Below are 27,468 nucleotides of genomic sequence, written 5' to 3'. Positions count from 1 at the left end.
AAAGCTATCCTTAGAAGATCGCACTAGCCTTGTGGAGATGTTCATAGCATGTCAAAGCAAGACTTAGTTGAATTTCACCAAAGATTGTCCTTTGCTCTTACATTCCTAGAGTTAGCTTAGCTCCCTAAACCCTATCCTTTTTCCTTTTTTTTTCAAATCAAGTGAAATTCTACGTTCCAGCGACATTCAAAGCATTCAAGCAGATCAAGAGCATTCAGGCATTCAACGTAAGTCCACCTTGTGATCCAGCAATATCACATCATATACAACTGAATCTATCCAAGGGCACATCAAGAGAGGATAGAATACTTAGTATTTTATTCTGTGTTGCATAGTGTGTAAAACACCATCAACAATACTCAGCAGCTAAGTTTTGAGGGAATAATTTTCTAAGCACTTCTCGTTTGCGAGTCTGTGAGTAGCAAGCTTTTTAGACTATGATATGGACCAAATTAGATTCATTCAAAAAAATTGTATTGAATTAATCCTTATCATTTCCACCAATAGATAAAGTATGTCATTTGCAACTGCTGAAGGGGATACTAGTGATTTTCCCAGTCTTTATCTTTCTAATATCTAAATTGAGCACTTACAACATTGAGATACAACCCTCTCGAATTCCTATAGTTAGTTCACCATCCATACAGCCTAGATAACAAGCAATGGGTCAAGTACCATCAAGCGCTAACAAAGGCATTGTTTTCGTGCAGGTAATCCTGCAAAGAGCTGACAATGTTTTGGCAAAGACAATGTTGTGTTTCATAAAGTGACCCTCAATATGATACAAAGGAGACATGCTCACATAGATATCAACCAATTGCAATAGTTACAACTTATAATGTGTCTAGCTACGCACTAGTCCTTTTTGAAAAACTATCCATCAAAGCTAATAGATTTAAGGATGTTTACCATCAAAAGCAGTTTAGAAACATTGATCACAAACACCATTGACCAAACATACTGCTCGTCAAATGGATTCACCATAAATAAAATAAACAGACCCATACAAAATAAGTATTCACTAGGACCTCAACTTTAACATTACAATTTAGCATCAAAAAAGACTGGGAGCTTGAGAATAGCATTGTTCATTGCATCATAAAATATGTGTCATATGCACATGCATGTGTGTGTGTTGATTCTACATATATATGGAAATCTTATGTACCACTTTACATCATCTGACAGTGTATGTAAAAGTAACAGATCTTATAGAATTCAGGTAGTGTTTCCATCAAAATCCCTCTAGATGCATTTTCCTACAAACAGCAATAATCATACACTGTGCTCTTCAAATGCTTATAAATGTAAAAGAAACCAAAAAGAATGTAGGATCCAAATAAGATTATTTGAAAATTTAGCTCCCACGTGATTTTACTTAATAGAATGCTAGCAAGTTTTTTTAAATATAACATTGTCTAGGAATAACTGAGACAAGAATAAGGGAAAGTGACATTTTAAAATAAAAAATTTGCTATGAATAATTGCAACAAGTGTACAGAAAAGGTGGCATACATGCTGCTTAAGCACTTCCCGATGAAAAATAACTAGAATTGACAATATTTATTGACAGTTGCTGATTATTATATTATGTTATGATAAAGGTAGTTTTGTTTTGCCAAAATTGAACACTGACTAATCATAATCCCAGAACAGTCATTCTATTGGTAACACATTTATTGATGAGAATATCAAAAGAATAAAAAAAACATAAAAATGATCCCAAAAGAATCATCAAAAAGTGAGAAAAATTAAAGAAAATGACAGTTCTGAGTGGTACCTGGCCATCACTTGCACATCAGGAGAGTTCTTCATTGAGTTTTCTTCTAGAGACATACTTGGCTTTAATTGTTCATCACTAGTCTCAGAAACTGACAAATTATACACAAAAGAAGAGAGTAGAGGATCCGGTGCTACACTAGAAGCAGAAACAACACAAGAGGAAGCACTTCCCAAAAGAGGATTTAACTGCCCCTCTCGGAACTCCTTGCCCAGAAATGGATGTGTGGAATTAGAGGCTATCCCCCCCTTACGAAATCTCCTCCTACGCTGCATGTATCTTGTTATTAAGGGAAACAGAAAAGCAAGTTCATAAAGTAGCATCTGTAACATCCGTGTCATTGAGGAGCAATAATTTCAGTTGACATAAAAACAGCTGTGACAAACACTTACAAAATACATACTACATTATTTAGACTTTACATGCAAGTAAAAAATGCAAAATCTGAACCATGGAAAAAGTACACAAATTCTATTCTGCCAAGCACAGTACACATAAAAGGTATACTATATTTCATCAGAGGATATCTTGAACAAATGACCATGTTGAAGAGTTATATGCCCAACCATATCCCGCCCAACTTTAACTGCGCATACAGGACATACCTGTAAATCAAAAGAATAGTCAGAAATTAACAGTGCAATTCTGAATCAACTTTGTCAATTAATGAATCATAAAAACTCTACTTCCTCTGAATAATGCATTATTTGCTCTTCAAAAAAAAAATTTGATAAATCTATAATTCGAAGCAAACATACATGAATATATTGAGCATTTAATGCTCTCTGATATATCTCAATGTAATAGTTGTCAAAACCCAGATAGTGCAATGCCAATTTCAAATAGTAGCATCTATAAATAAGCTTCAATTGTGAATCAAAAAAATCTCCTTCCTCTGAACAATACTTTATGCTCTTCACAATAGCTCAAGCTCTAATTCCAGGCTTAGAGTAAAAAACAAAGCTTGGTGTGGCTTAGAGAAAAAAACAAAGCTTGGTGTGGAACAAATATCCGTGCAAATATTGATCATCCAATGCATTTTTAAATATATTAATTTTAATAGCGGCAAAAACCAATATAGTGGCAAGCCAATTTCATCAAAGAAAAGTTAAAAAAAATGCAATTCAAATTTCAAATAGCGTTTCAAATTTCAGCCTTGTCAATCAACAAATCAAAGAACTTGGCTCTCTCTGAACCATGAATTGTTTTCTCTTCGCAAAAGTTTTCACTATACTCCCAAGATAGAGTAAAAGGCAATGCTTGTTGTGGCACAAGCATTCATAGAAAAATTGAGCATGCACTGGAATCTAAAACGTATTACAAGTGATTGTGACAAAAATCCAGATAGTGCTATGCCAATATCATATAGCAATACACACTTAATCTCACCTTGTATATTATGTATTATAATCTATGAAATTTCAACAGTCTTGTATCATATAAAAATTGAGCATGCAATGGAATCTAAAACGTATTACAAGTGATTGTGACAAAAATCCAGATAGTGCTATGCCAATATCATATAACAATACACACTTAATCTCACCTTGTATATTATATATTATAATCTATGAAATTTCAACAGTCTTGTATACAAGCATGTATCGTGTCCTTAAACATGATGCATATTTACAAGTTTGGTGTGAACCCCATTTTGTCAAGCCCTCCGGGTCATTCATTGTGGATGTGCATTAAGGTGCTTCAGGTGAAGCTGTTCATTTACCCCCTTAAGTAGTTATGCTTGGGATTATTGTTTACAATGGATTCAAGTTTGGGTTACATTGGGAAAAGGGTCTACTTTGACCTAGCTTGGTCATGTTGAATCACCAGGGCCTACTTTTGTGTTTAATAGAGGGCTCGCATATGTTCTAACCATTCAAATTTACATAATTCACATGTAGATAGGTAAGGGTTGTGTTTCATTTAGATCATCTTGCTATATTGTGCTAAAGTGCTCTGATGATAATTTGATATACATTTGCAACATCCACATCTTGTATTCTCTAGTGTTATCCTCTCTCCACTGTTGGTCATATATACACACAAACACTCCACAATATAAAACCAATGATTTCGAAAGCATTAGAAACTAAATAACAATCAAACTTTCAAAATAAAATAATTCTTGTTCACTGTATGGTAATTAAAAAGTACAGATAATCTCCCAATATCTAGGTTTTACAAACTTCTATACAAATACCTTATGCAATACATAAGAATCTGCATAGAATTTTTACAGGTGCATCAAATCACATTATACCACATAGATTGCTTTTGGAAGAACCCACAAAGATATACACTAAAGAAAGGAGAGCTCCCTCAGAGAATAATATACAACTATTAAACAAACATAGAAAACAAATACGTGGTATTAAAAAGAGTTTGTATGAAATCCCAGCCTATCCTTTGTTTTCCCTGATGGATCTCGGAAGGTGGTTTATGGCACTGAGGAGATTGCTTCTATTGTTGAACAGCTGATAGAAAATATGGGAGACCCAGTTAATGAAATTTCCGTGCACCCCAACATTCTTAGGTGGTTCTTTATGGAGAACAAGAGACTTAAACTCAAAATCAATTTATCGCATCAGAGATCCTGTGTTGAGATTTGCCAGCGGTAATTTTGATAAGGTGTAGTTATTGAAGAACAGGTTTAAAGAAGATTAGCAAAAACAAAAAGATAATTAATTTCTGGAAAACAAATTGCACTCTATCAAGAACCTGAAGAAAGTAGCCAATGTGAGTACGATGCCTATATAGAATTGTGCTACTGGCATTAATATGGTCCAGCCAAGTATGAAGAAACAGGAAAGCCAATACAAGAAGGCCCGAGATTGAGAACCTGTAGTCAGAAGAAGTAAGGTGATCGTGATCAAGTAGTCGGAGGACATGTTATTGCTTCACTTCAAATTTCTTAAAGACGAGTGAAAAACAATTGTTGTTCTCAATTCTCTGCCCTCTTTTCTTTAGCTTGTCTGTGTATTATTGATGTTTTGTGCTGCTAATGGGTTCCAAATTTCTTTCAACTTTGTTGCAGTATTGTTGTTTCTTTAGCCTAGATCTTCACTGGGTTTACCCTTTTGGTGGCATTTTTGTTGTTTCTGCTTTGTTCATTGTATAACTATAATCAGGACCCTTTCAAAAACCCAATTTTACCCTTAATGCAAGAATTAGAAATAAAAAAAAAGACAAACAGGTAATTCTCACCATACACCCAAAGTCAACTCGAAGGTTAGAGTTTCAACGGAGAAGCATGAAAGGCTACTTGACCAAAGTAGCCTTCCTTTGTCCCTCCCTGGACACGCATATCCCTGTATCCAAAACGGATACGTATCCGAGACAACCCAGATACATATCTGATACCATATCCACGCATGCCCAAAAAACCTTGATTTTCCAACCATGCCAGATAGTATGTGATTTGATTTTTTTAAAAATTTGACATAAATCTTCCTAAATTTAAATTAAAAAAACTTCATTCATGCATTTTCAAAAAAAAAGAAATTGGTATAAACAAAACCTACACCAAATGAGAAAGACAAATGAAATGTTGTTCTGTTTCAGTGACCCATTTTTGGGTTATCTTCCAATGCAACTCTACCGTTTTTGCGTATTGTAAATTGTTAAATCAGCTTATAATTATTTATGTAACAAATATGTGTCTATATTGCTTTTGGAGTAATGAAAATCTCCTCTAATAACTTAGAAAATTGTGTTAAATATATGTGTATGTGTTTTATATGAATGTTGTATCCAGCCGTATCTATATTGGGGTTCTTTTAAAAAAGGCTGTATCCGTATCTGTATCCGATACCGTATCCATATTTGTATCCATATCTGTGTCCACACAACTTTGGCTACTTCAAATGAGATGGAAGACTACAAGAGAACAACATTAACTTTATCACTTGCAATCCTGATACTGTTCTTTTTATAGTCAACTTGGTATAAACATATGCAATTTTCTGTAGAGTTGTAGACAACATCCTTAATAAAAAGCAAGAAACCATTATATATTATATCATTAATTAAGCATTGTTGAATTAACAAACAGATTTCAAACAAAAACCAAGTTTATAGTTTGTTCATTATAAAAGAATTCACTATTTTCTAGAAGACTAACACAGAACTATGCTCGAGCAAAACTCTCTGAAGTGCTAAATCTACATTGGCAAACTATTATAAACCAAGTGTACATTTTCTGCATAAAAGAACATATGCATTGCGAACCTTCCATTTCTTATGACTTCAACTTTTATCGTTTCTGATTTAAGGAAACAGAAACAAAAGCTTGGTTATAAACTAGACATGGAAATGATGCAAGAAGGTTTGCAAAACAACAGCAAAATATTTCAATTTACAATACAGCCCTTATTTTCAGAATAACAACCATTTCATATTTTGAGATAACGTGCACATATATCTAAAGCCTTATAGCAAGATTTCAGCATTCTATGGTAAATTTGGTTGTTCTCACTTTCAGTAATTTTTTTATATTGTATTTTTTTGTAACAAAATTCAAAAGATATTAGATTTTAATATTTATGGGCGATGTAAAAAGCATCCTAAGATTTAATTCAGAATCCAGATTAAAGTTTTCAGCCATCTTGAAAATTTCTCCAAAAGGCAAAGTTCTTGTTTAATCCATAAATTTTCCAGCAGACAATTATATCGATCCTTGCATAAGAGCTCACTTAGCCACCATATTGCAGTTTTGCACGTCTTAGAAAATGCGACAAAGTCCAGGTCCATAAATCAATCTAAATATTTCAAGCAAATAGATATTTAACATGGGGCTACATGCTGATGATATATGCTTATGCTAAAAAAATCATTTTTCACCATAAAGTTCTAGTTGTTCAGGCCAACAGTTGCTTCATACCCATTTGACAAACTTGTAAAGGGTATATCTTTATCATACAAAGACATTGTTCGACCATTTGGATTAAATATAAATGTATAATTTTTAAATGTGCATCCTGTTAGTGAATTGAAATTCAGCTTTTATTCCTCTAAAAATCAGTTTGACCATATTTGCATAAAATTGGTTTCAATGCTCTGAAACATCTTATGTATTTTTTACTAATGGATTATTTGAAGAAAATCATTAATTTGATGGAAGCCAACAGCTATTTGCCAAATGTTGAGTAGATTTGCAAGGAGATTTATAACTCTCTGAGAATAATAAATTTATGGAGAAAAACTGAGCCTCCAGGGCTTAAGAAAACCTCTCAGAGAATAAATGTCCATCAAGGACAGCCTCTTACACATCCCACAAGGCAAGGTCAATTCCCTCGATATCCTTATTCAAGACATGCAATTTCAAAAAGACCACCAACAAGATCTTAAGAATTCACACACAGACACAAAATCATCACCATCAAAATCAATTGAATCATGCGCTCATCAAAATCCCACATTGATTAAGTTCAGGATAATAAGATGATTTTGAATGTGGTAAAACTACTCTTCAATTTAGAGCAGCATTCCAAAGGTGTTGATTCAACTTCACTCCACAAAATGGGGCAAAAATGTGATGGAATAGTAAACATGAACAAGGGGTGATTCGTCTGATAGAATCTCATTTGTTGCAACCACTCATAATAAGCCATATTTGAGGTCTCCGTGTTCTTCACTTCTGGAAGACAAGAATTTCAATGCCATGTTGAAAGGGAGTCATTTGCTCTCTCATCATTGGTGTCAAAGTTCTAGCCAACATAAGTAGCATTGCAATATTTCTTTCTATTATAAATTGTGAAAAAGTAGAAGTGAACAATTTGGAGCTGAGCTCCCACAATTTGTATCTTTTGTGGATTTAGAGAATAAATTTTAATTCATGGCAACATCTTCAGTATTGTTGATAATCATCTTTTTCTTTGACCACAATTCAGATGCATCATCTGCCATGACAGCTGCTGTGAATGCTAATATCTTTTGCATTGATTGTTTTGCACTCAGCAGGATAGACTATCTACCAAAAATGCATATTGTTTATGGAAAAACAGTGATCCATGACATTTTGATGTCATTTTCTGGTGTTTGATTCAACTTGCACAAGTGATCTTGCCTTCAGAATGTTATTTGAACTTTGAAGCACATGTATAGTCTCATACCAGCACTATGCTTAGTGTTAATTGATCAACAATTTCCTTCAATCTCAAGTTTTCTTCAGCATCCTGTTGTGACGTTTTCACACATCGCCCCATTGCAAATGGGTACCTGTTGTGACCATTTCACACATCGCCCCATTGCAAATGGGGACCCCTGCTTTTTTGCTTTCTAGGGTTTGTTTTCTAGGTCTTTTAGGGTTTTGTCTGTTAACCTTTGCAGGATGAGTGTTGTCGAGGAGATCATTGGATTACAAGCTTTGCTTGAGCCGGGGTGAGTCCACAGGGCCCCAGAATTAGGGTTTCTTTGGGAGTCTTCCTTAGGGCCTGGTTTTGCTCTCGTTGCTAATTGTGTCTTGCTTTGTGAGTGGATATCATTCTTGAAGGTCCGAGCTAGGTCGAGTTGGTGAGTGATGAAGTCTGAAATGTCATCCTGACCTTCAAATGCCTTGGAATTTGGCTAAGTCTAGAATGTCCTGATCCTGAAATTTGGCTAAGTTTGGAAAACTGAAAATCCTCCAAAAACTAGATTTTGCAATATAGCTCCTGGAGGTCTGAAACCACTCTCAAACATCCTGAAAGTATATATGGAATATAACTTAAAGTATAAGTGACATTTCCTCACTTATACTTAAATGTTATATTCCATAAAATGATCCTAACGGAGAGTTCAAAAAGTCAAATTTCGCTCCTGACCCTTCCAGAGGGTCCAAAGCGAATCTCGCTCCTGACCCTTCCAGAGGGTCCAGGGCGAAAATCAACCTAGGACTCATTTCTTGCCTTATTTGACCAAATTTTGACTTGCAAGGCATTTTGAAGGGAAAATTGGAAATGTTTGAAAACCTTGAAAAAATGATGGACTCTAGCCTGGAAGAGGAATTTCGCTCCTGACCCTTCCAAAGGGTCCAGAGCGAAATTCATCATAAACTTCATTTGCCATCTTGTTTGAGCTTGAAACCTTGTTCTTGGCCTTGAAAATGATCCAACCTTGTCTTGTGGAATGGTTTGAAACTTAAAGACTGAGCAATTTGGTCTAGAATGAAGATTTCGCTCTTGACCCTTCCAGAGGGTCCAGAGCGAAAATCTTATTTGATGCTCATTTTTCACTAATTTTGGCTAAATTATGATATGCAGGGTCTCTTGGGAGTGAAGATTGGACACCATTTAAGGATTTGGAAGCATGCAAAATGATGAATTTTGGACAAGGAAGGCAATTTCGCTCCTGACCCTTCCAGAGGGTCCAGAGCGAGATTCCTCATAACCACATTTTTGGCCTTCCTTGGACATGAGACTTTATTCTAGCATGATGAAAGAAGAAAACCTACCTTGCAAAGAGGTTTCAAGTTGGAAAAATGATGATTTTTGGTCAAGATGAAAATTTCGCTCTTGACCCTTCCAAAGGGTCCAGAGCGAGTTTTCTCAAAATCACTCTTTGCTATCAAGTTTTGCTAAGGCAAGTATGGGATAAGGTGAAAATAGAAGGAATTGAGCCCAAATGAGAAAATTTGCTCCTGACCCTTCCAAAGGGTCCAAGGCGAAAATTCTTCAAACACCTATTTTCCCTGGCGAAATCAAGTGAAACTTGGGTTGAACATGCAAGGAGAAGTGTGCTTTTAGCCTTGAAGGTGAATTGAAGTTGAAAGGATAGAGGAACAGGCTCAAAACTTGAAAATCGCTCCTGACCCTTCCAGAGGGTCCAGGGCGAAAATCCTAAAACCTATCTTTTCCTCCAAAATTTGAGCAAGGCCAAGCTTAGACATGGGTGTAAAATGACATTTGAATTGCCTTGAAGTGGAATTGGATTGCTAAGGATGCAAATTTTGATGCCAATTGGGAAATTCACTCCTGACCCTTCCAAAGGGTCCAGGGCGAAATTTCCAAATCCTCCTATTTTCCTTGCATTTCAAGATGAGATTTTGGTTTTTATGACTTGAAGGGGAGTAAGGCAAGATGTTTTATGCCATGGAAGTGATTTGAGGATGAAAGGATTGGAAAATTAGCCTAAAACCTAAAAATCGCTCCTGACCCTTCCAGAGGGTCCAAGGCAAAAATTTGAAAATCCCCTATTTTGCCTTGCAAGGACGAACCAAGCTTGGATTGGGTGAATGAAGAGGACTATTTCCTAGCTTTGTAAAGTTGATTGGAGTTAAAATGATGAAAGAGTAAGCCTAAGGAGGAAAAATCACTCCTGACCCTTTCAGAGGGTCCAGGGCGAAAAATCCTAAATCCACCTTTTTCTCCAAGTTTTGAATGAGACTAAACCCTGGACTACAGTGAAAAGGCCTATTTGGGATGCCTTGAAGGGGGTGTGAACTTTGAAAAATGAGAATTTTGAGCTCAGGAGAGAATTTCGCTCCTGACCCTTCCAAAGGGTCCAGAGTGAAATTCCCAAAAATGCAATGTTTCCTTCAAATTTTTGATGAGCTAACCCAGTGATGGAGGTGAATGAACCCTGGAGATCGCCTTGAAGGAGTTTAATGATCAAACTAAGGTGAAATTTTGGCCTAAAATTGAAAATCGCTCCTGGCCCTTCCAGAGGGTCCAGGGCGAAATCTTGAAGAAACTTCACTAAGCCTCAAACAAACCTTGATATTCCCAAATTTCGCCAAATTTGCCAAATTCAAGACATTTGGGAGGTTGAATTAAATGCGCATTAATTGAGGCATTGGAAATTTAATAAATTAACTTTTAGGCCTTGAAATAATTTAAAAATCCACCTTTGGGCCTTGTAATCAATTTTGAAATTTAAAAAAAATAAAAAGTGAGCGCTCAAGAGCATTTATTTGCTTTTACAAGCAAGTCGGCCTCCTTTTAGGTGGGATTTTATCTTATTTTATTATTAAAAAGCTAGGTCAGCCTCATGGTTGAGTAGGGTGAGCGCTCTATATAATGGGGGAGTATTGCTTCAAGTTTCAAATCATTCATTCATCCTTCTAAGTGCGAAATTGAGGAGCAATTTGAGGAGCGAAATCCAGCAAGTTAGAGGCTAAAGAAGGAGAAGCTCTTTTGGAGGCTAATGGAGGCATAATTCATCCAAAGGGAAGACCACAATTCAACCCTTGTCCAACAAAATCCGGTCTTCTTTCATCATTTTCCAAGGTTGTATAGTTAGGCTTTCAAAGGAGGAGGCATCAAATGGCGGCCCCGGAGTCAGAAGATCAACTACTTGGAGGACCCTCATCAAAGAAGATCAAGTCAAGACAAGGACGACCTCCCCAATCTAGCATCGACAAGGACGGCCTCCTTCGGTCAAGCATCATCAAGAATAACCTCTTCCAATCCAGCATTCCAAGGCGAGGTACATCATCATCCTGCACATCAAAGACAAAAGAAGTCAGAGCAAGGGTTCGTTGAAGAAGCAGATAGTTTCAGATGAATTAATTAAAGCTAGCTTCTCAACATCATCGAATTGGATATCTACCAAGTTGCAAGTATCAGACAAGGTGGCATCCTAATCATCACTCCTCCAATCGGATTGGTCCACCTCAGCATGTCCAGATTCAATGTACTTGACTCATTAAAGGTGGCACAAACTTCGATGTACCTACCCCAGCTATCCATTGGTCGAATTTTCCAGAGAAGACATGTGTCCAATTAATACAATTATTTCATTGGTCAGAATTGAGTTTGTTGTAACAAACCCTAATTAGGGTTTTCATTGTAGAATCTTGCCCATTGATCTCAAATTGATCTTAGCCATTGAATTGTATTAAAGGCACTATATAAGCCCCGGCTCTTCATTTGTAAAGGCTAATAGAAAATAGTTAGTCAATAGTTAGAAGGTGAGTAGTCAATTGATAGAATAGCAATTAGAGTAGAATAGGAGGACAAGGCAAGAAATTGTTGCCATTGATTGTAAATAAACTCCATTTTCATTGAAGTAATGGTGAAGTGTGTCATTTCTTGCAATATGCATGGTTTCTTGTTGAATCTTCAATTCCAGATGGTAGATGATTAGATCGAATGAAGGAAATTGTTGAATGCACCTGTGTGGAATCCGTCTAATCCAAACCACTAGCCTCTTGTTGATGGTAAGTGCGCCTTGCGTGGTCAACTGGAATAAAATGAGCTTAATCTTAAGTCGTTACACGTCTATTGTTTCATGCATTATCTTGAATGGTGATCAGTGTCAGATGGTGTACGATTTGAACATATTGGAAGCATCCCTTAGAAGATCGCACTAAGTTGGTGTTGAATTGTTCAGCCTGATGGTGAGACCTAGCCCAGTAGGACTCCACCTAGTCATTCATCCATCTTCTCGCATTCTAGGTAGTAGAGTAGACTTCCTGAACCTTGCATCTTTTGCCGTTTGTTTGTCTTCCAGTTAGTAAATAGGACTCGTGATTCCAGCAAATCAGACGTTCAGTCATCAAGTGTAAGTCCCCTTGTGATTCCAGCAAATCACATCATACCACTGGTGCTTATCCACACGCAGAGATCCTACAACGAAGAACCTTGAAGTCATCCCGATTGATCCTTTTTGCGACATCTTCAGCATTCGGAGGCTTTATTCAAGAGAGGATAAGGTACCTTTAGGTATTTTATTCTGTGTTTGGTCGTGTACAAAATACACATCAACAGTACCCCCACTTTTTCGCTTGTTAGGGTTGATGTTTTGCTTAGGTTGCCTTGGTTTAGCAGTAGTTCCCTAGTTTTAGCCTTTGCTTATGAGAGGGTGTCATGTCAAAATGACAAAGATGTTACAATGTTAAAATGATCCTAAGAGTCAAGTTGCCTTAGAGTTTTGATTTATTCTTGCTAAGTGTTGAGTTTCAATTTTGCCTTGAAATGTGAGTGAAAATGATAAAATGTTGCAAATTGGTGTGATTTTTGTGCACAGTTGCTAAAAGTCCCTATAGGAGTCATTTTTCCACTCCTACGAGATGAAATAAGTCAAATATGCACAAAGTCCCAATGGAAATAGAATTTCCACTAAGCAAAATGAGAAAATTTAACAAGTTTGGGCTTTTACAAAGTGAAAATCTTCATTGTCCCGATGGAAGACGTTTTTCCCCCATGAAATTAAGGCCTAAAAGTGAATTGTCCCGATGGGAAGCATTTTTCCACTGAGTTTTAAAGGTGAAAATAGACTTTGTCCCGACGGAGCATGATTTTCCACTGTGTTTTGAGCACAAGGAAGTGATTTTTATGATGAAAATGGTCTTTGTCCCAATGAGGTGCACATTTTTCCCCTCATGGACAGTGTTTTTTGGGAAAATCCCGACGCATCTGGATTCTCAACTAAGGTTGTCCAAATGGAGATCGTTTTTCGACCAAGCCTTAATGAGCAAAAATGTACAAGGAAAGTGAGTCCAGATGACCCACGTTTTTCCACCAAGAGGTAAATGACCAAGTCAAGTGCAAAAAGGTTGTCCAGATGAGGTTTGAATCTCCACCAGGCTGGAAAACAAGTATTACGAAGTGAAGTGTGGACAAATTTGCACTTTCCCGATGAGGTGCCTTTTTCCACTAGGATGAATTGATTAAGTTTTGATGCGAATTTATTGTCCAGATGGAGTTTGAATTTCCCATGGAAGATAATTTGGTGAAATTGACAAGTTTTAGTGAGATTTTTGTGTCCAAATGAAGGTGCCTTTTTCCACTAGGATGAATTGATTAAGTTTTGATGCGAATTTATTGTCCAGATGGAGTTTGAATTTCCCATGGAAGATAATTTGGTGAAATTGACAAGTTTTAGTGAGATTTTTGTGTCCAAATGAAGGATGTTTTTCCACTGGGAAATGTTTTTACATCAAATGATGAATTTACCCCAAACAGCAAATTTGTGAGCAAAGTGGATTAAGTGATGGAATTAATTTGTCCAGATGAGGGTTGATTTTCCCCTCGAGGGTATATGTGGCAAATGGAGATGAATTTTAATGGAGTTATGTGTCCAAATGGGGTTTGATTTTCCCCCATGTGGCTGGAATTGAATCCAAATGAAGTTTAAATGGTAAAGTGTGCCTAAGTGTATTGATTTTGCCTTACCACAAACATTTAATGCTAAGTGTGGAATCCCTATGCAAATCATTTTTCCACTAGGCTTGATAAGAAGAGAAGTTTTATCCCACATTGGCTGTGTGGTGATTTTGTAAGGCAAAAACAAGAATAAAAGACCCAGCCCAGAAATTAAATAATATTATATTGTCATTGATGTGACTGTTTGGAAGCTGATTGGAGGTGTGGCATTATTCAAGGGGCTGTGATTTTGCTAAGTGGCTGATTGCACCACCAAGACTTCAACCCAAGAAGTTCAAACCTGGAAAAGTGTTTCAAGTATCAAAATCTATCATTTTCTGAGTTTAGAGAGGCGTCTTCAGACCTCGAACACTTTTTACCAGTCACTATTCTCAGACTGAAAGGTCATTCCCAATTGCCATTGATGTGACTGTTTGGAAGCTGATTGGAGGTGTGGCATTATTCAAGGGGCTGTGATTTTGCTAAGTGGCTGATTGCACCTCCAAGACTTCAACCCAAGAAGTTCAAACCTGGAAAAGTGTTTCAAGTATCAAACTGAAAGGCCATTCCCAGCCATAGATTCAGGCAAAACATAATTATTTCCAACCAAGTAAGGGCCAACTGCTTCAGACATATGAATTGCACCATGAGGGAGATGATTTCCAGCTGATAAAACACAATTTTCAAAGATGTTTCAGACATTCATACTCAGAAATCAAACACAAGACAGCAAACTGGGTTGCAATACCATTCATTTTCTGAGTTTGGAGGAACATTTTCAGGCTTAAGCATCAAAATCAGACTTATCCTAAGTCTGAAAATCAAGCCTTTTGAGGACAAATTTTCCAGATTTCAATCTGGACTTTCACATTTTCCAGAATTGGTGTTAAAATTTTCTAATCGGGACCTAAGTTAAATTGATTGTTCAGATTACCTATCACAAGTTGGGACAAATGTTCGGACAATAAGTCCCGATGAGGATCAGATTTCCACTTGAGATCAGAATTACAAAGGAAGGGACAAATCAATTCAAACGAAGATCAATGACAAAATAATCCCTATAGGCATCAAATTTCCACCAAGTGAAGAAATGGACAGAGATAATGCAGATGTTTCAAGGACTGAATTAGTCCCTACAAGGATCGATTACGAACCAAGGTGGAAACAAAGTTTATCCCATAGGTGTTGGATTCAATATTTATTTGTTTTGCAGGTCTGCTGCGAGGAAGGGAAGTATGATGAACAAGGCTTGATGTGAAAGAGGATTGCCCAAGGCAGGGAGGAGACTTTACAAATATATATTTCAATGAGGAAGATCAACATTTCAAGGATGGGAAGAGATCCCAAAAGCAAGGATGAAGACTAGCTCAAACATGAAGAATGTTAATGAAATAGCTTCGGTTGATATCCTTCATAACTAATGACATAACTAATTTGCCTAATTGGCCAATCGGCCTTAGACAAATTAAATAGTTGAATATAAAATGATTAAAGTAAAACACGATTTGCATAACTCTAATCATCATTAAATATGTTGAGTTAATCCCGTCAACCTTCAGGAGTCGTGATTAATGAACTGATGTGTAATCAACTTAAACCAATGCAAAATTATGACGTGTGATTGGAAACCGACTTTTGGAGGAGTTGCGATGGTGGAAGGCTCACTCAATCGGGTATACATATGAAGGTTTGTATTCTTATCCAATAATGACAGATAGAAGATAGTCCGTGAATATCAGATTATACACAGCAGATAGTTCATGGATATTATATATTACACAGCAGATAGTTCGTGGATATTATATATCACACAGCAGACATTTCGTGGAGATTGCATAGCAGATCGAAGATATATATAATAGTTTGTTGATGGTGTATGATTGAAGAAGACAATCTACAGCAGGTTGAGGATCAACAAAGGAATTCCTATTCCTTATTGCAGATCAGATACTCTCCACATTGAATTATTATTATATATAGCTTCAAGAGTGAAGCAAAATCCTTTGTAATATCTCGACACATTTGAAAAATTAAAGTCATATTTAATTGCTGGGTTTTTTCACCTTCAAGAGGAAGGTTTTCCCAGGGTAATAGTTGTGCATTTGTGTGAATTATCACATCATCCAATCTGATCATAAAATTTAACAAAGAAAGCTTCACCATGATGGTGAAAAAGTGAGGAAAGACAAATCCAAGATATGAGCACAAGGGGAATCCACATTGTGAAGTAGGAACTACATCAAGGGGTCTCAAAGTCAAAGAATATAAGGATGAAATGCAAGGAATCCCAAGCATCATGATGACTGTTCAAGGCAAATTGATTAAATCTACGAGGCAAGCTGAGGTGGCATCCTAGTCACCATTCGTTTAATCAAAGGGTACCAAGTCCGCATTCATTCAAGGAGTGAATAGGTGACATGTGGCGCTACATCAAATATTATTTATCCTACCTACCCTCATCTCTCATTGGTCAATGTAATGGTGGTTGTAACAAACCCTAATTAGGGTTTCTATCTTTTGATCTTGGCCATTGATCTTGAATCAATTTGAGTCGTTCATTGTAATGAGCTATCTATATAAGGCTCAGTACTCCCATTTGTAAAGGTTAATAGTTGGAGAACTAGAGATTAGGAGAGTATAGGTAGATTAGAAGTTAGAGTAGAAGTAGATCAGGAGAAGAAGAAATTGTTGCTAAGATTTGTAAATGAATATACTCTTTTCATTGAAGATATGTTGAAATGTGTTGTTTCAACAAGTTGCATGGTTTCCAATTCTCATTTGCTTTTATGTTGATTAGATGAATGGAAGATTTTGTGGATGATTAGTTGTGAAACTCGCATATCCATACCACTAGCTTCTTGTTGATTGTAAGTTTACCTTGTGTGGTCAACTGGAATATGAATTGAACTTAATTTCAATTATTGCCCATCCATTGGTATGCATTGCCTTGATGGTATTGATGTTGATGGTAGTAATTTGAACATCTATAACTTTACCTTAGAAGATTGCACTAGATTTGTGGATTTGTTCATTGATGTCAAAGCAAAGTCTAGTGGAGTCTCACCAAGTCATTCACTACATCCTACATTTCTCAGATTAGATTAGACTCTCTAAACCCTTTCCTTTTGTTCTTTCTTTGTTAGATGAGTTAGTCCCAAGTTTCAGCAACGTCCAAACATTCATGTACAACATAAGTCGCCTTGTGATTACAGTATTATCACATCAAACCTTTGAGCTTATCCACGAGTCAAGACTTGACAGTAGAAACATTGGAGTTGTCTCATTTGATCGCGAAGCATAGCATTTGAGAGACTTTGATCAAGTGAGGATAAGATACCTTGGTATTTTATTCTGTGTTCAATTGTGCCTAAAACACACATCAACACATCCATGGCCACTATAAAATTTCATTTTTATGGTGAGTATTACCTATCATCTAAGGCCCTAATCCATCTGAGGGGGTTGCCCTATCCAATGACATTTTACTACAGTTGTCCTTGTGTGTTTAAAGACATCTTTAATAAGCCTTTGATAAAGGCCAGGTTTCTTCATTTTAAAGTTTTCTTGGGAATGAATGAAGTCGTCATTAAGGAGGGATGTCACATTATTTTCCCATTCTAATAAGGTAAACTATCTTGCAGGGAGATGTTTGCATATACTAGTTATTTTTTATTTGTATTTATTTAATTTGCAACGGCATTTCCCTTGTTAATGGGATAAAGAACTCAAAGATTGGTCTGATGATGACTTGTTGGTCACCGCTGACAGAAGGAAAAATGAAGCTAAATTTGATGGTGCCTCTAATGGTAACCTTGCAGCTGTAGGCACTGCATGTGTGATCTGGATAATTGAGGCTGTCTCATCATGGCTAGAGCTAAGCATATACCTTGTAGAACTAGTAATAAAGATGAAGCACTACCTCTTGTACAGGACCTCAAGCTGGCCTGCATTTTTAACATCAAAGCCTTTGAAGTGGAAGGTGATTCCCAAGTGCTCACCAATGCGATGATAAAATGGCAAATGCCAAACTAGAGGCTTAAACATATTCTTCAAGAAAATAGAAAGCTCTCTGAGGCATTTGATATCATCAGTTTCAATCATGAAGTTAATAAAGTGGCAGATTTCTTTGCTAATAAAGGAGTTTCTCTCCACCTTTGCATTGCAAACTAATTCGTCTGTTCATGACTGGCCAAGACTGGCCCCTCTTCTCCATTGATCTTATGATAATTTTGGATTAGAATTATTTCTTTTCACTCTAATATTGAGTTTTTTCTTTTAGCATTTAAGGCCTGGCCCCTCTTCTCCATTGATCTTATGAAAATTTTGGATTAGAATTATTTCTTTTCATTCTAATATTGAGTTTTTTCTTTTAGCATTTAAGGCCTTAAGAACATTTGAACAGATTTTAACAGAAATGCTTTTAAGCCCCTTAGTGCTGATGCGGCTGTGTGCCCCTGTACAACACCTGACTGGCATCTTAGGGTGTAAATGGTTCTTGGAAAGTAAAAGGTAAAACCCGTTTTACTCTTGTCCATTGTAATTTTTTATGTGCCTGTTCCCTTCTTTAAAAACAAATGTTATTTTAATTAGATTAAATTAAATTGGAAAGTTCGTAAGTATTTTCAACCTTTCTGAGTTCTACCCCAAAGTATAAAAAAAAATTACAAACAATTAAAGTAGTTCCCAATGGATATAATGAATCCATCAACAAATGCAGCCAACTACTAAATCCTCTTCCTCAATATAAGGCAAAAGAGGGGCTCCCTTCAACAATGATAGGCCAACTTTAAATAATAATATTTTCCCTCCCACCACAGTTTCTTTTCCATCACATTACATGGCTGCCACTCATTCTATAAGCCTTGCACATTGTGCATATTCATCCAAATGCTGCCCCCAGCTGGTTTTTGCACTTCCAGGTTGTTGTGACCATTTCACACATCGCCCCATTTAAAATGGGGACCCCCTCTTTTTGCTCGTTTTTGCTCGCCTTTCGCTTGGCTTTTTAGGGTTTTGGTAGTTCGTCAGTTGTCTGGATTAGGGTCAAGCCTTAGGGTTTCCGTTACTGTCTTTTCAGGCCAGAGTCCAGTCAGTCTTGAGAGCTTTTTTAAGCTTCCTTTTGTTGGATGCAATTTTGAATGGAATGAATTCGCCAGAATGGTCTATTTTCAATTGGAATTTTGAAGTGCAGAGTCTTAATTTGTCTAAGTGTGAATGATGAAATTGTGAATTTTGTCCAATTGAGTAATTTTGACCTAAATTTTGAGTTTTTTGATATTTGATCCCGGGCATTGGAAATGATTTGTTTTTGCCTTGAGAAGTGATTAAACTTGTGAAATCATGATATTTTGGCCTGTAGGAGCAAAATCGCTCCTGTCCCTCAGTGAAGGACCGGAGCTCGTTTTCAAAAATCTTACTATTCCTGCAGGGTCAAGATGAATTTCGAATTGGAAGTGGTAAAGAAAGGCGTGATCTTTCCGTTGAATATAAATTGAAGAATTTCGCGAACACAGAAATGCCTCAGGAGTCAAAATCGCTCCTGTCCCTCAGTGAAGGACCGGAGCTCAAAATCAAACATCACCTCGTCCTTGCAGGATTTTAACAACTCGACGATTTGGAGAGATCCAAGGAAGTGCATTTTACCAGATGAATATAATTTGAAGGCACAAACATGAAGAAAGTGGACCAAATTGCAAAAATCGCTCCTGTCCCTCAGTCAGGGACCAGGGCGAAATCCATTGTAGCTCCCGTCCCTCTCCCAGGGACCAGAGCGAAATTCTTCATAAGGCATGTCTCAGGCAAAGATCAAGCAAGTTTTATGTTTGAAGGCAAGAAAGGAGGTAAATTGAACTCGTTGAAGACAAATTGAAGATTACCAAACATCTACAAGGGACCCAAATGCCCAAGTTCGCTCCTGTCCCTCAGTCAGGGACTAGAGCGATTTTTACCTTAGACAAATTTCTTGCCAAGTTTGAACGATTTCCAAGCCAAAGGTGAATAAAACGGAGCATTACAGGGCCATTGAAGATAATTTTTGAAGTTAGCAAAGTGAGATGGAGCCTACAAGAGCAAGATCGCTCCTGTCCCTCAGTCAGGGACCAGGGCGATATGATGGTTATATTGCCTTTCCTCTAGGTTCAAGACACTCCAAGACGAAGTACAAGGTGGTGAGGACGCTTTAAGGCATCTCAATGAAGAACAAAGCATCAAAGGTCGCCAGTATTGAAAGATTTGCATCAAATGTTCAAGTTCGCTCCTGTCCCTCAGGAAGGGACCAGAGCGAAATCCTCATGAAGGCCTAGATTTCGAAAGTTTATCAAGTATTAAGTGATTAGGAAGGATCAAGGGACTTCATCTTACATTATGAAAGTAATTACAAGTCAATAGAAGCAAAGACAAGCTCAAAACCTTGAAGTTCGCTCCTGTCCCTCAGGCAGGGACCAGAGCGATATTGACTATATTGGCCAAATCTCTCAAAAATCACGTTAAGTCAAGGTTATGCGAGATGATAAAAGGTCTAAGGTGTCTTTTGAAGATGATATACAAAGGTTTTAAACGTCAAATGAATACCAATTTGAACAAGGAAGCTATATCGCTCCTGTCCTTTGGACAAGGACCAAAGCGATTTTTATTAAAACGTTCATTTTTCCTCAAAATCAAGACAAGGCAGGATCGCACAAGATCAAGATAGTCGTTTGGAAGGCAATGAGCGAGAAGTTAAAGGTTAACTACAAAGAATGTTGATTAGAGCACAAGGATCGCTCCTGTCCCTCACTAAGGGACCAAGGCGATAATCCTCCCAACATCAAATACGCCTTGTAGAAGTCAAGTGAGACAAGCGTGGAATGAAGAAATAACATTATTGTTCGCCTTATGATGGAGATTTGAGATTTAAAAAGCAAGATCAAGGAGAAACTATGAAGTTCGCTCCTGTCCCTCTCCAAGGAACCAGGGCGATATCACATCTAGAGGCACTCCTTCGCACAAGCAAGTCACTCAAGTTTGAAAATCCTAGCAAAAATGCCAACTTCAACGTAGGGATGAAGATTTTGAACATCAAAAGCACAAGGATCGAGATCAAGTTGCTAGATCGCTCCTGTCCCTCAGTCAGGGACCAGGGCGATGAGGTTTGCATTTCTCCATTTTCAAATTTTGGCACTAAACAAACATTTTGAATTTCTTTTAAATGCTAAATTCGATGGGTTTTGAAAATTCAATTAAATGGCATTTAAAATTTGCGCTTGATATTAATTAATTAATTGTTTTTTGCCTTGTAAAAAAAAATCGAATTTACTAATTAATAAACGATGGCATTTAATAATTAATTATTAATTATTAATTTAAAATCAAATAGAGCGCTTGGTTTATGGAGGTCGGCCTTTATATTTTATTTAAAATTTGTTTTTAAATACCAAGTCGGCCTAGTGGTAATTGAGGTGTGAGCGCTTATAAAGGTTGGTGAAGATTTTCATTTTCACATTATCATTTTATCATCCACATTCAAGTGCGATTTGAGGAAGACAAAGGAAAATGCGAGTTGTGTTTTAAGGTGCGAATTTCATAAAAGGAAGGCGTAAACATCAATCTAAGGGGTGCGAACCTTAGTTTCATTTGTGCGAACTTGTCAAAGACATTGGAAGATCACGTCAAGGACATCCCAAAGGTGGCGAAGTTGCTATTTTGAAGAGGAGATCACGTTAAAGCCATCTAATATCAATTTTGCCTAGGCAAATCCATTTGTTTTGCATTCTAGAGTTAGCTCTCAAGGGAGGTATGGCGATATGGTTTTATCGTTTTAATTTTGAATTGTTGATCGTCATAGCTTAAATTTTGAATTTTGAATTTTTGAATTCCCTTAGCTCAATCGTTATTTAGGAAATGATAACTCAAAGACTTATCATGATGTTTCCTAAAATTTACTCTCTAATTTATGATATATATTGCAATATCCAGTTACTTATTGTGAAATGTTGTGTAGGTATGGCGACCCCTAAGGCGGGAGCATCCACCAATCGTCCAGCTCTCATGAAGGAAGATCAAAAGACCGAAGAAGTGGAGACCAAGATCGTATCGAAGTGGAGCAACATTGGAGATACTAACTTGGGCAACTTCAGCACGAAGAAGTTTCGAGATGTCCCTTACATTGGCAAGCCATCACCTGTCGCCTGGAGGATCATTGAAAGTGGCATCATTAAGGCGGTCGGCTTCCCTCCAGCAGTTCAGTGTCATGAGTTGATGATCGAGTGTGCTCGTCATTATGATCCTCAATCCAGAACGATCGTGTCCAAGGAAGGAAACACTTTAGCTTATCTTTCAGAGGAAGCTATAAGTGAGGCTTTCCATCTTCCGGAGCACAGAGATATGGTCTACAAGAGCATAGAAGGAGCCAGGTCAATGTATGAAGATGATCCAGATGCGTGTCTAAGCATCATTAACAAGAACTGGTTACTCAAGAGTCGTCCTCGCCTGAGTAAGGTACCGAACACACCACACAGGATTGATTTCCAGGAGGAGTACAGAGATTTGATTACAATGCTCAACCGAGTCACAGGTGCACCTCAAGCTTTTTACTTTGAAAAGTGGATGTTCTACTTCATTTAGGTGATAGTTCAGGGTAAAGGAACAATTCATTGGGCTAGGATGATTAGCCATTGCTTGGACGTACAGTTGAGGAGACTCAAGGCTACCAAGTCCTTCCACATGAGTTCATACGTCATCTATGCCTTGATTAGGAGCTTCGAGTATGCAGGACTACCTCACAGAGGAGTGATTGGAAGAGGACCCGGCGAGGTCAGAGTTTGTGATTCCTATGTTCACTTGCATCATCCGCCAGGAAGCAACTACAAGTTAGTTAATGATACCTTCACTATGAACATCACAAGGACGTTGCAAGGCGGGATTCACAACAGATTATCTCAGGATGCACAGGAACTAGTAAAGAGGTACGGTGCTTGGTTTATCCAATTTCCGAAGTTTACTTATATCAGAGTTCATGGATGTCCTTCACCTCCATACATGTTGCCAAGATATCCGACAGACAGAATTGTGTTACTTGAGGTAACAAGACAGTTGGCAGCTTATGCGAAGGCATTCAGACACAAACATGGAAATGGAGTTCCGGTACCTATCATATTGGGCAATTCAGTTGAGGTATGTCCTAATGCTTTAGCCATGGATGACGCAGAGAAGGAGTTAGCTTTGTATTCTTTTTCATTCTTTGCTTTGAGGGAAAGCTTTGATCCACATGGATATATAGAGGAGACAGTCGGTAGGAAGTTTAAGCATTAGTTCCAAATAGAAGATTTTATGATGAATCTCTTGGATGATCTTGAAGTAAAAAGGAAGATACATTCTAGATTGCCTTTGGATTTCATCAGGAAATGCAAGATTTACAGAGTGGCCGACCAAGCTCAGGACAGTGGCAAGCATCTCCAGTCATCCTATGATCGAGAAAGCAAATCAGTAAGGTTAGATTGGAATGAGCCCGAGGTCGTGGATCTAGATGCTTTGATGGCTCCAGTCTTGTCTTGTACTCGCAGATGGGTTGATGTGCAGCATCAGAAGTTGAGAGAGCAAGGCATAGCTATTACTTTCACTTTGGAAGAGAAACCAGCCGAAGGTGGAGCTAGTGTGAGCGAAGGTAATCCTAATCCCAGAAATGCAAATGAAGGCAACCTTCGAAGTGCAAGTGAAGGCGATCTCCATCCAAGAGGCTCGAAGAGGAAAGAGAGACCTGGAAAGAGAGAATCTTCCAAGAAGAAACAAGAGGCCAGCCGAGATCGTTCATCCGGTACATCTTCTCGACATGAGAAAAGGACACTTGAAGTGGAAGAGTCTATGGAGTCGATGGTTCAGAATGATAAAGAAGGACAGGTACTTCAAGGGTCGCCAAGTGGATCTCTCCAAGATTATGAGCTACATGAAGACAAGAACAATGACGAAGTAACATCTCCTCACAGAGAAGAAGAAATATTGCATAAGGAGATTCAGGTTAGAGAGACAAGATCAGCCATTCCAGATTGGTTGAAGGAAAGATTAACAAAGGTGATTGTGATCGAGGACGAAGACAATGTGATTGATTTAGAGAGCCTTGTTGGACATTCCCAGGAAGTGACAGAGAAGAGAAAGGCTACCAAGATGTCCAAGATGATTAGAGATGAGACTGGATCCAGAAAATTGCAGATAGCTACACCGGCAGTAGACAAGTATGAAGGTGAGATCCTAGCAGAGGAATATGATATAGAGACATTTGAGCTAGGTCCATCCACAGCCGAGCAGACACTAGATGATGCCACCGATTCCTTTGAGGCATTGAAGGACAAGCTTAGAGAAGAAATGGAGAAGAGTAGAAAGCTCGAGAGAGAGGTCGGTGCATGGAGAACATATTTCAGCCATCTCAATCAGCCTTTGGGACGTCAGGATCCAGCAAGATCACCTATACAGGCACTTCCCCTTCAATCAATTGGTGAGGCAGAGAGATTCAGGAGTATGGTCCAGCGTATGAGTACTTGGATGGATAAATCTCATACAGTTGCTTTAGAATTTGCAACAAGGATGATGAAGACTATTCATAGGGCTATTCAGGTTCTTGAGATCATCCACAATTTGATGATAACGGTAGCCGCATTCGCTCATACCAAAGATGTTATCATTCCTGTCTTGAAAGTAATTAGACAAACATCGAGGAAGGTCTTAGCGCAGGAAAAGATTATGGATGGAGGACCTCACAGTTTACTTCAATGGTCAACCTTACTCCAGATGAAGGAAGTTCTCTTTGAGGACATCAGTACTAGGTGCAGTCATGTTGAGGAGGTGATCAACCCGATCCAGGACAGAGTATTTGAGGTACTACGTACCATTCTTGGCAGGAGGATCGAAGTTGAGACAGATGTGGATTTGCAAGAATTGGAAGATAGAATCAAGGTCATCTTTTGCAAGGACGTCAATATCACAGATGAGCAACAGGTCCAGATGTTTGCTACCGTGCTCCTGATTGAAAAGACTAAAGAACTTGAACTTACATGGGACGCAACTCTTCTAGATGCATTTGATCAGGTCATCCACTTGGAAGAAAGAATGAAGAATCTTCTCGAGATTCCAATTGCTGAGATCGAGGGAATCGTGTCAAGATTCATTGCATATGCTAAAAAGGAGCATTGGAAAGGGAATAAGATTCTAGATGAGAGGTTGTTATAGGTGACATGGCATCTTAATTGTCATTGGTTTATGTCTCCTAGGTTTTTGTGCCAAATTTAATATTTGGCTATGCATTTAATATTGTTCAGTAAAAAGGAGGCCATTTGTAACAAACCCTAATTAGGGTTTAGGTGTCATGATCTTGACCGTTGATCTGCTTTCAATCTGAACCATTCATTGTAATTGAGGATGCTATTTATACCCTCATTTTCATTTCATTTGTAATAGAGATAGTTGAGAGAATAGAGATAGTTAAGAGATTAGAGAGAAAGTTTGATGTATTAGAGAGATTAGAAGCAATTTTTATTTTTGTAGCAAGATTGAGTTTGAGGAAAGGAATTCAAGCAATTGTTGTACATGATGACTTTGAAATCAATGAAATATTGAAGTTATGGTGTTTTGTTGCAACTTTCTTGGTTATCTTCATGGTTGTTCAATTTACTTGAATCATGCTCAATCAAAGTAGTGTGTTAATTCAAAGGACATAGTGTGAGACTTGATCTTTGGTAGGATTCGCTTTCCATACCACTAGCTTCTTGCTGATTGTAAGAACGCCTTGCGTGGTCAACTGGAGATATTTGAATCACTTAACCTTCAATCATTATTGTATCTTGGATATGTACCTACGTGGTAGTATCTTTGATCTTTGATGCGTTGAAAATCATTTGTTACCTTAGAAGATCGCATCAATTTCAATTGAGTTGTTATTTTATGGCGAAATTGAAGTTGGTAGAATCTTGCCAAGTCTTGTCCACATGAAGTCATTCTTAGGGTTAGATTAGATTAGACCTCTTGCAAACCCTATCCTTTTGTTATTTTTTTGAAAACCTTATTTAGTTTAGTAAGACTTTCGGAGTGTAAGGCCCCTTGAGGACACAGCAAATCACATCATACCGCTGGTGCTTATCCACACGTAGAGACCCTACTAACCAGAACATTGGAGTCATCCTCACTGATCCTTCATGCGAATCTTCAGCAGTTAGAGACTTTATTCAAGAGAGGATAAGATGCCTTTAGGTATTTTATTCTGTGTATGATGGTGTACAAAATACACGTCAACACAGGTCAATCTGGAAAAGCAACTATGCAACATTCATATGCAGTGCAACATGAGAACTTAAAATTATAAACAAAAGAAAAGCAAGAACCTGTATTTTAAATACTGCGAGTTTTTTTCTTTTTTAATATTCATTTTTTACACTTGAAATCATTGTGGCAGTAGTTGTGAACAAATTATTGTTATATATTTTGAAGCTTAAAGCTATTTATCATCTTAAAAAATCATCTTCTCTTAAGTTTTGTGCATTTTTGTTTTAGTCATGCATTAATTCTCAAAAAAATGGCTGGGTATGGCCCAGGGTATGCCTGAAATGGCACGAAACCGCAACATTCCAGAATCTATTCCTGGATTTGTCTCAGCAACAGAGCCAATAACTTGAAGAATCTAGTAACTTACATTAAAATGCTAGCTACAAAAATTGCATAGGACTTTTCAAAAACCTATTCTACTTCCACCTAAGAGGATTTATCTAATAAGACATATGGCTGGGCCTAAAACAGTAGGTCGTTCTGTCATGAAGCATGGCCTACTATCTCAGGAGCAGCCCTGTGTTTCCTACCTAATCCCTCAATTTTGTAAAATTTAAATTGAAAATAAAACAAAGAAAAATTAAAATGCCCATACCCTAGTCCTAAACCAAAAATGTTAAAAAATTGCCTTTGCTCTGCATTTTTTTCTCGAGTGTAAAAATGAGCCAAAAAATATATATATATATATATATAAATTAAAACCACTTTTTGAGAAACTCAGAAAACGGCAAGTCAAATGCAGCAGACCATGATTACTCAAGATTGATCACAGGCTTTTCAAGTGTAATGCTACTATGGTGTCACAGCTGGTCAATTAAAATCTTATTTTAACGTGATGAGCAAGCTTTTGGGCTCTACATAGGCTCAAAGTGGGGTAGCGAGAAAGAAATGAATGAAAATCCGTGGCTTTTAGCTGCCCACATCTCACCTTAGTTTTTATTTGGCTACTTCTTTTGGTGTTTTTGTTTTCAGTTGGGTTTTTCGATATTTTGGTTAGATTTTGTTCTCCACCAATTTATTAGATTTTCCAATTTTGTTCTCCACCAATTTAGTAGATTTTCTGAAAATCCATGGATTTTGGCTCTCCACATCTCACCTTAGTTTTTATTTGGCTACTTCTATTGGTGTTCTTGTTTTCAGTTGGGTTTTTTAAGATTTTGGTTACATTTTGTTCTCCACCAATTTAGTAGATTTTCTGATTTTGTTCTCAAACAATTTAGCTCGATTTTTTTTCTCTCAATGTTTGTTGTAGTAGCTAAGGCCGTTGACCAGGAATATAGCCCATGACAACACTTAAAGAATGTTGGGAATTTAATCCCTGTATGATCAACCAATAGACTT

At 37.5% G+C, this 27,468-nt stretch overlaps 1 protein-coding gene across 2 annotated transcripts in view; it reads right to left on the bottom strand.

Moving 5' to 3' along the window:
- LOC131039200 (protein DEHYDRATION-INDUCED 19) overlaps positions 1-27,468 on the bottom strand; it is a 47,947-nt gene that overhangs the window by 9,269 nt on the left and 11,210 nt on the right. For both annotated transcript variants that reach the window (XM_059216450.1, XM_059216451.1), the window contains exons 3-4: positions 2,308-2,385; positions 1,781-2,055 (exon numbers count right to left, since the gene is read on the bottom strand). In XM_059216450.1, coding sequence (XP_059072433.1) covers positions 1,781-2,055; positions 2,308-2,385 — 353 coding nt within the window. The remainder of the gene's footprint in view (positions 1-1,780; positions 2,056-2,307; positions 2,386-27,468) is intronic.

Source organism: Cryptomeria japonica, chromosome 2, assembly GCF_030272615.1.
Source record: "Cryptomeria japonica chromosome 2, Sugi_1.0, whole genome shotgun sequence".
Classification (NCBI taxonomy): domain Eukaryota; kingdom Viridiplantae; phylum Streptophyta; class Pinopsida; order Cupressales; family Cupressaceae; genus Cryptomeria; species Cryptomeria japonica.
Note: the sequence above shows the minus strand (reverse complement) of the source record. Positions and strands in the feature narration are given on the sequence as shown.